Source organism: Mytilus edulis, chromosome 8 (assembly GCF_963676685.1).
Source record: "Mytilus edulis chromosome 8, xbMytEdul2.2, whole genome shotgun sequence".
Classification (NCBI taxonomy): Eukaryota; Metazoa; Mollusca; class Bivalvia; order Mytilida; family Mytilidae; genus Mytilus; species Mytilus edulis.
In genome coordinates, this window is record NC_092351.1 from 87,524,728 (window position 1) to 87,541,454 (window position 16,727).

The window sequence follows — 16,727 nt, forward strand, 5'->3', positions numbered from 1 at the left end:
ATTGCGTTTACAACTCAGTCGCATTATTCGCAATAATAAAAACCTCGCAATAATTTCTGAATTTACAGTAGTCATGATAGTAGTATAATAAAATGAGCTGTTTTTTTATAGAAGTCACCCTTATTCAAGTGCACGTAATACATGTACATGTATCAGACTTCGATTGATTCTGGAACATTCAAGTACAGAATAAAAGATAGATTTTGGAATATTCAAATACAAAATAAAAGATAGATTTTGGACTGTTTCGTAACAACTTTTTCAAACATTTTCATGTTGCTCAGTCTAAAGTTTTCCATATTGTGTTTTGTGTACTATCGTGTTTTTTTTTTAACCATGGTGTTTGAATGTTTCTCTGGTATCTTTCGCCTCTCTTTAATGTTTTTCCGTTGAGTTTTTTCCACCAGAAATAGGATAACAGATGTATTGATGTGATATATTTAATTGCATAAGGTCCATTTCTAACTGACGCAGATTAAATAGAACATGTAGAAAGTATACAATGTAGACTTCAATTATTAACCTATGGACGTCCTCAACTCCAAAAATATGTTTCAGGAAAATCAAAAAGTTTCTATCCATGACTTAATAAACTAGTAAAATCATACTTAAGAAATGTTTCATCAAAATCCAACCATGTATGATTTCCTCATTTATGTCAATTTAAGTATTTACTTTTATAGTTGATCAAAACTTATTATCAGAATCCTTCTAATATTTCTTCTTTACCTTATGATTAGGATAATATCTGAGTGTCTTCCCATCAAATACAACCCAACGTCTTCTCCAACCTCGATTTGCTTTCACTCTAAAAAAAAAAAAATATAAATATGTTAAATATGTACTCATTCACAGAATACTGTGGATTCACTATTATTCGTTGGATACCAATTTTTGTTGATTTCGTGGGTACAGGTGAACCATGAATTCTAATGTTCAACAAATAACATATTTCAAATAGGCTTTGCATACAGAGATCGACAAAACCACAAAATCAAATGTCCACGAAAATGCAAGTTTTCAGCAATCCACGAAAATTGATACTCATGAAAATCAATGAATCCACAGTAAGCTCTCAAAGACTTGCTGGTCAACTTATAAAGGCAATCTCTTCAGAGACAGTGTATTCATATTTCACCTACAGTAGATTCAAATTTACGTGAGTACCATTTATTTTCGTGAGTACCAATTTTAATGGATTGAGAAAACTTACATGTTCATGGATATTTAATTTGGTGGTTTTGCTGAAGTATGCATACAAGCCTATTGAAAATTTAGTATGTGTTAAACATTTAGATCCCTGGTTCACCTGTTCCCACGAAAACTAGTATCCAACTAATATATAATAATAATAACGAATCCATAGTATTTTGCATTAGCGTCAGATAATACCAATGTTAATTCAACTGATCGGGCGGAGCTTATGTTTTAATTTGCATAAGGACAGTCTATTTGAAGATGTGTATGATAAGGATGATTGCCGTTATAATTATAATGGAATTATAATCACTAATCAGTGTCACAAAATGCATATACAAAAGAACTGAGTGTATGACATGAGACGAATAACTGGACACTTCATTGATGAGCTTATCCCAAAACTACTGTCTAATTAGATGGACTAGTCTTAAATGAGCCAACTTCTTAAACTCCGCCCAGTCAAGTGAAATAAATCTAGTAATAGAAATCTTTAGATTCATTTCATTTACTGTGCTTATCCTGTCACCTTTGTGGTATCACATTAGCAATGGCTAAAACAGTTTACCAAATTGCCGTTAGATTTCTTCTCCAACTAACTGATTAACTGGTAAAATATTTTAGCAGATTGCTTAAGTGAAAGGTATATAGTATGAAGTGAGTTCTGTGAAATTAAATTCATTGCTTACCATCCAGTTTCAGTTAGATGATGTTTTTGTTATTAAGTTCAAACGAAATGAAGACTTACGATAATATAAGCCATTGATTTGGAAGGTCTAACTGAGACATGAAAACTTCTATCATAAAATAGATCTAATTGAAAATTAGTTCAAAACTTGTTTTGTAAGTTCATAATTTATAGCTCTGTATTCCTACAGCCAATGACAGCAAGTTGTGCATAATTGTAATTTGAACATTTTTTCAAAAGCATTTTTTTTAATCTTCTACTATTAAAGGGAAATAATTCAAATTACCATAAAATCAGCAAATTATTGTCCTATCCAACAAATATCAACTTCCCTCATTTTATAATTAATTTGTTTGTAACATTATTTCCCTGACTATTAAACTATTATCCTTTGTTCTTGAAAGAAAACTAAAATTTATTTTTAAGATGATGAAAATTTTGAAAAAAGAAATGTTCAAATTATTTTGTGGAACACATTCAAAGTTCTATAAATCATACAAATTCCTACATAGGTATCACCTGCCCAAAGTCAGCAATTCTATATTGACATGATTTTTTTTTTGATATGGTAAAATTATAATTAACAGTTTTGCAAAACGTTGAATTATTCAATTTAGTACTAATGAGTTTCTACCATCCAGAATTAGATAACGCACATTATTTGTCAAAAACTTTCGTAATTTCTCAATGCTCTTAAACTTTGTACTAATTTTGCATTTCTTTTTTTTTTTGTATTCAAGTTGTAATGATGGTTCTTCTGTAAGCAAAATCATAAGCCTGGTATTATTTTTTAATTTTTTAATATATCATGACCAAATAAAAAAAATTACTTCCCCTTAATGCCAGTAGATCAGTAATTCTTATAAAACATTTATCCAAATCACAATTACACATATACTTCATCTTAGATTACAAAGCTATAAAATATGGACCTACAAAACAAGTTCTGAACTATTATTTTTTTAAATCTATTTATGATGAATATTTTCATGTCAAAGGTTAGACCTTCTAAATCATTGACTCATATATATTAAAGTAATTCATTATTTTGTTTGGAATTCATGACTAAAGTCATCATCTAACTGGAACTGGATGGTAAGTAATAAATTTTATTTCACAGCACTCACTACATACTAACAACCTTTCACTTGACCAATCAGCTAAACTAATTTACCATTTGATCAGTTAGTTGGAGAAGAAATCTAACTGCAATTTGGTAAACTGTTTTAGCCATTGCTATTATGATACCACAAAGGTTACCAGATAAGCACAGTAACTTAAACCAAACAATTGTCATTTTAAAAGGGGGGTTCCAACTATATGTCCCTATTCAACTGCATTGATCCTCCCCAAAAAAGGGGGTTCCAACCTTGGAACCCTCCTCCTGGATCCGCCACTGATTGTATCCAGCATTATGTCTTATTCGAATGTTAAATTCATTTGGGTTGTTTCCTGAAAACAGACATGAAAGTGAAAGTTAAAGATTATCCAATGTCTAATACTGTGGATTTATCATTTTTCATTGGATACCAATTTTTCGTGGGTTTCTTGTGTACAGGTGAAACACAAATTCTAAATGTTTAGCAATTAACATATTTTCAATAGGTTTTGTATGCAGAGATTGGCAAAACCACGAAGGCAAATATCCACGAATATGTAAGTTTTCAGCAATCCACGAAAATTGATACCCTCGAAAATAAATGAATCAACAGTATACATGGTATATAGTTTATTTTGTTTACATCTACATTGGCAATCATCCACCTTCTTATGGACCCTTGGAAAGCACATTAAATTTGCCACCATATGTGAATTATTATTCTGTATAAGTTGAAATTTATGAAGCAGAGGCAGATTTAGAGGGTGTTTCAGGAGGCCAAGGCCCCCCTTTTAGGGAAAAAAATTGGTTGATTATATAGGGAATCACATTTTCAAAGTTCCTCCTTGGGTTCATGTACATTTTTAATTGAATACAACAGATTATAATCATGTTTGTGACACATTTACTATTTATGGTAAACAACCATACAATATTTTAGCTATTAGCTCAAGTGGTCCTTAATGTCCAAGGCTAAAATGTTTTTTTCAAACAATTACAATCTGCAACGTAAAAACTTGTGACTTGTGACCTTGACCTTCAAACTAAGGGTTCCAGTCTCATTAGCAAATAAAAGACTTGACTTTCTGTGTTTAAAATGTCATCCTTAAGGTTTTAGATAAAATATCAACTGGAAGTAGTTGTGAAGTCCCCCTTTTTTCCTGAGATTTTTTAGGACATAACTTTTGGAACATAATTTAAAACAACTAGTACTTTATTATTCACTTATCTGTACTTAATTAAACTCTTTTTTTTGTGTTGCAATTGCAATCTATTTCCTTAATCATGTTAATTGCAGGTAAAATATTTCTTCCTACTTCCTGGCAAACAAACAAAATATGAATGATAATTTCAAATATAGGTTACAAATGTGTATTTCAAACATCAATCAAATAAAACGACTTTCACAACTGGTATAACTGGTACCTCTTAAAAGTCAAATACATTATGTTTCCATAGTAACACTCTACATACCCGCCCTGTTTCCATAAATATCCAGATTTCTGTTTAGCTTTTCTCTGTAATGTAAATAATTATTAATTAAAATATTTTTTTGTAATTTTTTCATCTAATTTATAAACATCCTGTTATGAGATTAGGAAGGATAAACATCTCTGTATATTTATGTATAATATTCAATATTTAATATTTATATATATATAGAATTGTTGTCCTTTATACATACATGTATTTGTATTCAGAAACTTTTATTTAGCTTTTTATAGTTTTTAATTTTTGTGTCATTTGGCAATCATAGCAAAAGTCTTTGCATGAAGATTTTTGCAACCTAAAAGAGGTAAAAAGATCAAATTGAGAAAGGAAATGGGGAATGTGCCAAAGAGACAACAACCCAACCATAGAGTAGACAACAGCAGAAGGTCACCAACAGGTCTTCAATGCAACGAGAAATTCTCGCACCCGGAGGCGTCCTTCAGCTGGCCCCTAAACAAATATATGTTTTGATATTTATTTGCTTAAGCATGATAAGGTTGATCTCTATATGTGTATTCGACGCAGCTCAAGTAGCAATTAACAACTTAAGGGTAGCCATTTAGACATACAAAATATGGAAGATAGCTATAGGGAAATAGTTATCAAAGGTACCAGGATTATAATTTAGTACGCCAGACGCGCGTTTCGTCTTCACAAGACCCACCAGTGACGCTCATATCAAAATTTTTATAAAGCCAAACAAGTACAAAAGTTGAAGAGCACTGAGGATCCAAAATTCCAAAAAGTTGTGCCAAATATGGCTAAGGTAATCTATGCCTGGAATAAGAAAATCCTTAGTTTTTGAAAAATTCAAAGTTTTGTCACAGGAAATTTATTAAAATGACCACATTATTGATATTCATGTCAACACCAAAGTGTTGACTACTGGGCTGGTGATACCCTCGGGGACTAAACGTCCACCATCAGTGGCATTGACCCAGTGAAACTATGACTATAAGTACAAGTATTTATTTTTTTTCAATTCACAAAGTGTTACGGGATTTATTTTGAGATTTATTGCCTTATTTCTGTACATCCTCATTTCAACCACATTAAAACAATTACTTCCTCCGGTTATTAAGATATATCTCGCCAAAAATAATTAAAATAATCTCGAGTGAATTCTGGGTCAATCTAAGTATTTTTAAAAGTGTTATCAGCCATTTCATATATATATATATATATTGATCATTTTCAGGAAAGAAATTTTTTTAAAATAGAAACATTATATCCAGTCTTTTATTTATTCAGTGCTCTATATACCATGTAATGCAGACATACTGTCTACAGTCTGTAGCTTTACTACAATAATGTCTTCAATGTTTGACTTATGATTAATTTTGTTCTCATGAAAACTATGAAATATTTGCCACTGGACTTGAGGCTAGCACAAATTAATTATCTATAAAGTCTCATCCATATTGAAATACAGTGTATGAACAAAAGGAGCTATTGGGTATAATTCGATGAGATAGTCATAGTCATTAAGAAAAAAAAAACACATACTATAAGGACAGACATTTTATTTTATTGTCCTTCCTTTTATAATTGTGGATAAAACGAACTTTTTATATGATAAAGAACTAAAGAACTATAAAAATGTATTCAAAGAATCTATTTAATAGAGTCAAATAACATTTGTATAATGTTTGAATGTAAACATCATATAAATATTACAAGGTTTTTTAATACAAACTCCCAGACCAATTTTATTTTTATAATTTCCTCATGAGACAACATGCTTAAGAAATAATGATGTTTTCCCCTAATAACATACATGCATATTGAATGACCTTCCTCCTTGCACTTTTCCTGATTGTAAGAAATTCTGTCAATATTCCTTGACATCTAATGACCCTTCAAAGTCATAAATTATGATAGGGGTTTTAAGTTAACGTTCTTTAGCATTCTTTAATTTTAAAAGAAAAATAATGAAATTAAATGTGTTTCTAGTGGTTTTAGTCGGTTATAGAGGTCACCAGAGCTAATGTTTTGTCTGTTATTATGTATATATATGCCGACTCTAAATAAAATTTACTTACTTTCTAATCAGGCATATATACTTTGATTGATTGATTATTGTTCAGCAGGAGATATAACATACATTGAGGACTATTTTTCCCAAACTTGTACTGAATGACATTTCCCTTTTTCTTTTTTTTTGCCATGGCGTTTTTCATCGACTATTGACTACTGAGTTATGATATTCATTCGGTATCTTAAGGTGGTACCTAACACTACAGGGAGATAACTCTGTAAAGTCAGCTAAACGTTTTAATTACTTTGTGTTGTAAAAGGAATATTAAGCTTCTCAATGATCAACATTGGTGTTTGTCAAATTGCTATATTAACCAGTGTATTTTTTCTGACAAAATGGTTGGTTCAAAATTTTTAAAATTTTTATATTTTCATTAAAGTCTACTTTGACAAAATTTTATGAAAATTAAACGAGCCAAATTGATTTTAGTAAAGTGTTGGGTACCACCTTAAGTCATTTTTTTTGAATCTCTGATACAGTCCTGTAACATGTATATTACTTACTGGTGAGGGGCCCTGTAACATGTATATTACTTACTGGTGAAGGGCCCTGTAACATGTATATTACTTACTGGTGAAGGAGATGACGGTACAATATCAACTGAAGGATTTATGGGTCCTGTTGCCCCTGGTATCAAATCCTCAGGACTACTGGGGTCAGATAAATCCCCGTCTGATGTTTGTTCATCTGAACTGTTGTCTGAAAAATAATCAGAACACATTAAACTGATGTCAAAAAACTTTTTTAAGATACTGTAAACGTACTAGATATATAATTTGGTACACCAAGAGACATGTTTAGTTTTCGGAGACTGACATTGGTAACGCCTGAAGCAAAATAGTTGAAGCTGACAAAATGGCTGATGTAATAAGTACTTAAAAAAACAAAATTACAAGTTGTGTCAAATATGGCTAATTAGGTACAAAAAGTGTTATCTTAATCCAAGGGTAGAAAAAAAAATTAGTATTTTGAATTATTCATGATCAACATTTTATAAACATTGATAAACAGTGAATTAACAGAAAATGAAAATCACATTTCATGTTGAAACAAAAACACTGACATCTAACATTGTTTTGTGTAAGAAATTTCAAAAGCATCAAAAATTTTTAATGATTAAGTGTTGCAAAAAGGTGAGCAATGACTGGTTTCATCTCTGATACATTGAACAAACACTGTCAGAGAGAAACCTTGACTATGATTTAATTCCACATGTTCCACTACTGAACCACATCTTCTATTTTTATATTTAATTATATATAAGTTGTCTTTTTTAAAAAACATTTAAGTTGAGTAACATCAAATAATAAATACATGTATAAGGAATCTCTTAAAATCATGTAGCTTTTGTAGTTGACATGAAGTTTTATCAGAAGTCTCCAGTCCAGGTCCAATCCATTTGCCCAGTTCATATTTTACCATATGCCCCTTATATTTTTTATAATCATAAGCTGATAATAACCATAAATTGGATTAGTAGACAGTAGTATAAATCATGACTTAAGTTATTTAATATGCATGTTATTTATTGCATATTGTTTAACATAAATTGCATAGGTAAACTTTAGGAGATAACGAGTACATGTATTATTTGTGTACATATGTTTAATCAAACATATATAACCTAATGATTAGCTAATAAAAAATATGTCCCAATCAACATGTACATGTAAACACAGGGTAGCAAACCTTTCTTGACACGAATGCATCTGAATTGACATGACAATTTGTTAAGATTTATCCTCAGTTTTATTATTGTTTTATTGCTATATATGTTGCATTATTCTATCAATCTGACATGTACAGATCATGCAAGATAATTCAATCAAAAATCCCTGAGTGGGGGACGAGTGTTGAAATGTTTAACAAAAAGACTGCTTACGCCATTGTACACCAAGTTGAAGAAGCAACGACCTTTTTCTTCCAAAAGCTTCATTTTAATACTTTTTTTTTCTAGATATATTTGTTTTTTTTTATATAGAACATAGAATATCTACAAAGTTATTATATGACCACATTCTTTATTTGTATGTCCCAAGTCCAGAACCTTTGTTTCATATCTGTCATATTTACTTTTTGTAAATTGTTAAGTTATAAATATTGTGTTTAGTTTTTTTCGTTTGATTTGTTAAGGTTTCTTTTCATGTCTAGGCTATGTTTTTTTCTCATTGTTGAAGGCCATACAGTGACCTATATTTCTTATATCTGCTTATTTGAACTATATATGGTGAATAGTGTCAAATTCAGAATGGAAATGGGGAATATATATGTCAAAGAGAAAACAATAGACAACAACCATGACAATCCAACCAAAACTTGTAAAAGTCTTGATTATTATCAATTATACCACATCTCCTTATTCTAATATTGTAAGTCAATCTGATGTTATAATCAATTTAAAATTAAAAGTGATATTCCTTCCGGAGTATAGATTTCATTACAGATATATACAAGATGCCATGTGACCTTAAGTACTATATATGTCAACTTATGTGTTGTATATATCTTATAACAGGAAGATAATACATGTACTGTAAAACCATCCTTGATAGAAAGTAGAAAACAAAACTATTAAATAAACTTTTTATACATAATTCTATCACAGTGTGATGTGTACTAAAACTATAGTTTTTGGTCTAAGAAGTAAAATTGAGAATGGAAATGGGGAATGTGCCAAAGAGACAACAACCCGACCATAGAAAAAAAATTAAAAAAATAAAATAAAAAAAAATAAAAAAATAAAAAAAACAACAGCAGAAGCTTTACATTCATTACATTTTTTGTTCATTTCAGAAGTTTTTTACAATTTCTGGAGAAAAGAAATCGTGTCCCTTCTGCATGTTCTGGCGACATGCATCTGGGGTTTAATAATATTTACCAAATAAGTTGATGAAACAGCCTTTTTTTAATTTATAAAGACATTCATAGATACAGACAAGTTCAGTGGTTGACGTTTGTTGATGTGGTTCATAAGTGTTTCTCACTTTTTTATATAAATTAGATCGTTGGTTTTCCTGTTTAAGGTGGTACCCAACACTTTCACTAAAATTAATTTGGCTCGTTTAATTATTACAAAATTTTGTCAAAGTATTTACTTTGACGACCCTTTAACAAAAATATAAAAATTTCAAAAATTTTGAACCAACTGTTTTGTCAGAAACATTACACTGGTTATATAGCAGTTTGACAAACACCAATTTTGCATGATCATTGAGAAGCTTAATATTCTTTTTTACAACACAATGTTACATTAAAACGTTTAGCTGACTTTACAGAGTATATCTCCCTGTAGTGTTAGGTACCATCTTAAATGGTTTCACACAAGTCATTTTTGGTGCTCTTTAAGCTTGCTGTACCATGTGACCCAAGTCTCTGTGTTGAAGACCTACTCTGATAATGATGATAATGAAAATGGTTTAACAGTACTTAAAATTATAAATTGTGACTTGGAAGGAGAATTGTCTCATTGGAACTCATACCACATCTTCTTATATCTAATTAATTTCTTAAGAAATGTGTTGAAACCATTGACTTTGTAGATTTATAATATTCATAATTACATTTCCAAAGTTATGATAGGTTTCACAGTAAATCTATCTGCATCAGGAAGAGCATCTAACTATCACATTACATAAGGTCATTAGTTTATTAACCTTGACAAGTAAAGTAAAGGTTTGAGCACCTGAGATCACCTTCAGATTTATGTGAAGGTCGTGTTGCTTAGTGGTTCGTTTTTTATGTTGTGTCTTGTGTACTAGTATTAGTCAATTTGTCTTTTTCTTGTCATGCGTTATAAGTAACTAGTGTTGTCAAATTGTACACTATTGCCTAACCGGTTACTCAGATAATCTTTCAACCGATTAACCAGTATAGTTTAAGTTGGTGTTTGAAAGCCTAATATATTTAGTACCCTACACATAGTTATAAGATGTGGTATGAGTGTCAATGTGACAACCTCCCATCCAAGTCATAAATTTACGCTTTTTGAATTGAAGTTTGTCCTTAAGCATTATAAGGCTTGTCTGTGAGGATTCCTTGCGAAGTTTGACTTTTAATATTCAGATACACTGTATCAACAATGGCGTTTGTATCAACTTCAGATTGAAATTTTTTTTTTAAACTTCTTGAACTAGAAGCGAATATGTATAAAACCAATTATTTTTTTCATTTTTTCTTGTCTCCAAAATTAATGTGGAGTGTTTCAACTTGAAATGATTAAGCATGTTACTCATAATATCACATATACATTTAGTACATTCACATTGGTTTGCATTTCACAATATATGAGTTGGCATTTTGTTTAAAGTATATCAAAGCCTTACACGACGGAGGTTGTACATTTGACAACTTCATAATCTGGTCAATGATCCAGGTACAAAAGAGGTGTTGTAAGAGAGGATGCAAGTGCCCCCCCCCCTCTTTTTTTAACTTGTTCCTGTTCAACTGAAATTCTATCAAATGAACCAACACCTTAAGTGGTGATTCACTGTGTGGTATGGTAAAAATTGAGTAGAATTCGTGAGACATCATAGTTGTCTTAACATAAATAAGAATATGTTTCTGCAATGAATAAACAATTGGTCATTCATTTTGTCATTCAAGGCTTACAAAAGTTCCACATTTATTTGAACAAATCAAATAGTTATATCATGACAGATTGTATTGGCGTTGGAAGCAAGTTAGCCAGGAGAAAAACTGATGCTCTTAGTTGAATGCACCTGCAATATGCAGCGTAGAAGTTTACAACCACAATGTTGAAAGGATGGGGATACAGTCATCATACATGTACAGTAGATGACAATACATTATCTAGATTTATATTACACTTAATAGGACATTGACTTTATATATATATATATACCCTCCTATCTAATCACTTGCATTCTCATCTAATCATCTGATTAGGATCAATTGAAAACAAAAATGTTTCAACATACCTTTTCATAATCAAATTCTGCTTATATTTATTACATGTATAACAATATTGCAGGTTTTTGGGGTTTTTTTTGTTAAAAGTTGCAAAATTCTATTCTGGCATATCTTATTTTTTAAATACTGTATTCATATTCAGGGGCTGCTCTGGCTCCCAGAAAAATTGCCAGCCCTACATTTTGTCGCCAGTTTTGAAAACTTGGAGAAAACTTTAAAACCAGCTAAAGTCTTTATTTTAGTGAAATTTGTTATTTATTTTCTTCATTTTTTGCACGTATTTTAACGAAATTACGAGTTACATTATACTTACCAAAAAAAAACTATTTAACACAAGCCTTAGTTACACCTTACCTGAACAATTAGAATAGTAGTCGCTACTAACACTACTACTAACAGAAAAAGTTTCTTCCTCTTCGAAGCTATTCTGTTTCTCGTCCATTGTTAATTAAATTTCTCTTTTGTTTATTTACAAACGATTTGAATGCATTACTGATCAGGAAGCATGATTATGTACATTGCGTTGTTATCATCTAGTAAATTGTCAATTTCTTAAACACACAGGTGATTTGGTCATATAATAAAACTTTCCATATAAATCTGATATCTATGTTTATAAGTATATAGTTCACACGGCTGATATAAACAATTTATCCTATATGCGGGTAGATATATGTACAAAAATGTATACATGTATAATATATATATATCACGTTATGTAAATATAGAGTCGCACTTATAATTATCATCTCACATCAATTGCACTAAAAAAATGTCGTTTTCATATATAAAAATGTTGACATTAGGAAGAGTTATTTTGGATTCAGCACAAAACTAACAAATATTGTAGTAATTGAATATGTATTAATTGTTGTGTATTTTCTTCCTTATTTAAATTCTGAGAGATCGATCGAGTAATTTACATTATGATTGACCTCTGATCTATTGTAATTTCCTCCTCAAAAAAATATAATTATCTTAATCATTGTAATTTGAGATCATCAATTATTATACATGATATATATATGACATGAAAAAACGGTGGATTGATTGGTGCTTGCTTAATATAGATGTCTGATGATAATGATGGTGATGGATGGCTGCTTAACGTTGAGGGCTCTCTGTCCAAAAACTTTACTTGAAGTACTACAAAATTGTGTATAAAATTTGTGCTTTAATCATGTTAATCATTTCAATGCCCAATTTTAGTGTTTAGATTAGTTGGTTTCTAAGTCTCAGTATGATAAAATTACTTGACAGTTTAATGTTCAATGCAAGGCCTGGAGTCCAGCGACAAATTTATAGGCATATTCAGGACTAAAACATGTTATTGTATTCTTATATGAATGTTAACCCTGCTTTGTACTAGACAGACACGCTGATCCTGATTTTTAACTCTAGAGCTATGTCATCACAAGGTAATAGTCTAAAAGAAAATATGCCACATTACCCAGACACATTATTCTGACTCTGAGGCTACAAGGAGATGTGTGGTATTGTTAAATAATAAACACTAGCCTACAAAATTCATGTTGAGAATATACAATATTACAATAGTCTTACCGTTTTGTACAGGTGAAGCCAGAGAATAAAGAGAATATCCTGAATTACTGCTGACTGCTGCTTTAGGTGGCTGTCCTCTCTCATGCCACTCTGGAGCAGGTGGCACTCGCTCTAATGGATCACCAGAATTAAAATCATCACGAACCTCATATATACCAAACGGATCAAATGCTGGTTCTGTCTGCGCGCCAGGGTCAAATATATTGTCAGCTCCAGGTTGGTTAAAAGTGTGGCATTCATTTTGAAAGTCCATATCACTGAAAGGATCTTGGCCATTGAAGGGATCTGGTCCAGAAGTTGACGTGAGCGTTTTCATTTTGGTTGAAGTAAAATATCCTTTATCCAAATATTTGTCTGAATATAAAGGATCACTTTCGTTATCATCATTTCTTTTAACACTTTTTTTTTTATTTACACTTGAATAGGTCACAGACGAATTACTTGAATTTGAAATTCTTGGCGGTACTGGTGGTAAAGATTCACCAGGGGGTAATTCAGGGGGCGGAAATGATGGAGGGGGCGGAGATTCTGAATTCATTGAATCCTCATTTACATAAATATGTTTTGGAGATTTGGCACTGGATAATTTCCCTTCGTTAACATGCACAGGTTCATACGCACTTGACTCATTTTCCGAGTTTTTTGTATTTTCGTCAGTTTTAAAATCAAAGGTATCTTTAACACAGGGTACTGGTAAAAATGGTGGAGTGAAGGGCGACATATCACTTGCCCTTCTGGGCATTAGAGATCCACTACTGTTTTGTGTAGGATTTGATGATGCCCAAATAGCATCGTAAGTGTCTGACAACCTTTCTGAGTTATTGTGTACAAAAGCGTCTGAAAATCCTCTAGGTCTTTCTGGTGTACTACTGTCTATGTTTGATTCGGACGTAAAACAATTCATCAGTTCATCAGAATATGTTTTTGTTGATTTCGTACGCTCTTTCCGAGAATGACTCACAGCAAAAGGGTCGAAATCATCCGCATTAGATTCATCAAGCGTTGCCCCAGATAATTGAAAAATGTTTAAGTTACATTTCCTAGGAGAAGCAACAGGAGGCGGACTTTGTGGAATTGATTCTAAATTATCCAGCGTTTGTTGCTGAAGAAACTTTTCTTTTTGTTCTTTTTTCATTTTAGATAATCGAGGCCTGGGGACTGGTTTCTTTTTTACCTCCCCTCCATCTGCACTTTCTACTGATTTCAGAGATATATTATCCTCACTTGAGTTTGAAGCAGCACAATTTACATAAATGTCTTCATTTTCTTCTTTTTTCTTTATAACAGTATGTGGAGAAGGGCAACCTACATTTTCATAAATATCGTCCTCCTGCTCCTGTCCTCTGACAGAACCATTTTCTTTCGATGGCATGGTTGATGACTTTGACATACTGCTCAGAATTCGCTGTTTGTGACCTATTTTTGTTATGCCAAGGTCATTTAGAAAGCTGTCATCCAATCCAAATTCTTTAAGTTGCTCTACTGTGGTCAGTCCCAGACTGGCAAATTTTTCATTATATAGTTCAAGGTCAAGTAATCTCAGCCATTCTTGAAGGTTAAGATTCCCTGATGCCATTATTGTTCATAAGTATCATCTGAAAATATCAAATTTTTTTTTTTTAAATATTCTGTCAATGGACATTCTAACTTTTCTTAGTTTCTAATAATCTTTTTAAAGAAATCACTTGCACTAAGATGGTGACTTAAGCTTACAAATGTAACTTCCTGTATCATGTGTATATCACGGTATATATATGTAAAATGTATCACAAAAGAACCTGTTCAAATAGCCCTATAATCATCAAATACATTGATTGAAAAAAATGTCTTCTAATACATTGTATATATGATTTTTTTTTATCTTATTGTTTTAAAGGGATTGCATATCATACATGTATCAACTTAGAGCACTTGGTATTCAACTTTTTGGTTCAATTACACTTACACGTCCACTTCAAATATATTAACCTTGATTCATATGTCTTTTTGAGAGAAAATAACAAAAACAGGTAAAGTTTGCCAGTGTATTTCAATTGCCTTTAAAATCTTATTTTCAGTTTACCTGTATTAATTTTGTTGCTCTCACATGGTTAATTACCCCACTTTGTCCCCACAATATACCTTAAAATCTTCTCCCTCAACGATAATTACCCCATTTTTATCCTCACATTACATAGCTTTTAAAGACTTTTATTAATTTTACATATATCTTTACTTCCTCCTTCAAACTTATACTATGTCTTCTTATATTGACAAAGTATTTAATTTTAGATCATAAGTCTGAAGAATTTAAATTTGATCTGTATATTTTTATTTAAATTTTGCAATATTTTGCAGGTATCAGGAAGTGTGTGATCATTTCCTACTTAAATAAAATTGATGTCATATATGTGCATTGTATGAGAACTTCATGTACTGTGGATTAATTTATTTTGCATGGATTCTTATTTTCATGGATTGGTGAAAAATTGAAATTTTGTAAATATTTGGGTTTCATGGTTGTACTCAAGTCTGCTTATAAGCCTAAAAATATCAAAATTGTACTGCTTTGAAGCTTTCAATTTAATGTGTGGTTCACCTAGGCCTTTATCTATGAAATACATGAAAATTGGTATCCAATGAAAGTCTTTGGTCCCTTATTTTAACTTTTCTGTTACCAACTTGTTTTAAATTTTAAGCATATATTTTGTCTGAGGCCAACACTTTGGTTTACTCTCTTAAATCATTACATTTACCTAAAAAATTTATGCCCATCTTTTTTTAAGGAAATTTTTTATGAGCACAGTTTGTCTAAAAAAAATTCAAATGTAGTTCATGTAAAATATTTGTATAACATCTCTTTAACTATCTGCTTTTTCTTGCAAGAAAATAAAATATTAATATATAAGAATATTTAGTACAATTGCCAATGAGACAATTATCCACCAGAGACTAACATGATGTAGACATGGTAGATGAAAGTCTTTTATATTTTTGCCTGGTTTCAGTGGAAATCATGGTTCTCTTACCCATGTACAATATCTTGTCATCTATAATTCACTATATCATGAAAAAAAATATGCTTTCAATTTTGATGGGGTAAAAATGGTTCTACATATATTTATAAGTGAATACAGCTTTTTTTTAACTTTAAAATTTCAATCATCTGTGAGGTTTGTCAATGTTCATATTCTCATTCTGAATACAAAATATTGGCTAGTTAAAAAATAGATCATGAAGACGTCATTAAAGATGCATTAATGTTTTTTAGCAGAGTACATGATCAGGTTTTTAAAGTCAGCAAATTTCTGAAATTTACTGACTTGTAAGTTGAGGAAGTCAATTTACATGTATGTCTACAAAAATTTCAGGACATTTTTTTTATCATTCACTCATTCTGACATTTTGAGGTCATGATTATGTTTTTTTTTAAAAGGGAGATAACCAAAGAAACAGATGTAAAAAGCAAAACAGAATAACAATATTTCCCAGCAGTGTTTGTGTATGTTTCAAGTTTATATCATTTTTTTCTAATTTTTAGGTGTATTTCTTGTTTATATTATTTTTTTCAAATTTATTTTGTGTATTTCATTTTTATCATAACTTCATATCAAACATGTCAAAAGGGAGACAATACAATTGTCATTTTGTAAAGGTGAATTTACATCAAAAACAAACAAAAATACATCCTGGGTATATGTTTTTGCATAAACATGCACCTATTCAAATGCACTTTTATTTCC

At 30.9% G+C, this 16,727-nt stretch overlaps 1 protein-coding gene across 1 annotated transcript in view; it reads right to left on the reverse strand.

Annotated features, from left to right (window-relative positions):
* The window catches only part of LOC139484491 (arf-GAP with Rho-GAP domain, ANK repeat and PH domain-containing protein 1-like), a 76,713-nt gene that overhangs the window by 50,128 nt on the left and 9,858 nt on the right, over positions 1-16,727 (reverse strand). The window contains exons 3-6 of the mRNA XM_071268223.1: positions 13,006-14,600; positions 7,085-7,212; positions 4,458-4,501; positions 730-808 (exon numbers count right to left, since the gene is read on the reverse strand). Coding sequence (XP_071124324.1) covers positions 730-808; positions 4,458-4,501; positions 7,085-7,212; positions 13,006-14,581 — 1,827 coding nt within the window. The 5' untranslated portion in view covers positions 14,582-14,600. The remainder of the gene's footprint in view (positions 1-729; positions 809-4,457; positions 4,502-7,084; positions 7,213-13,005; positions 14,601-16,727) is intronic.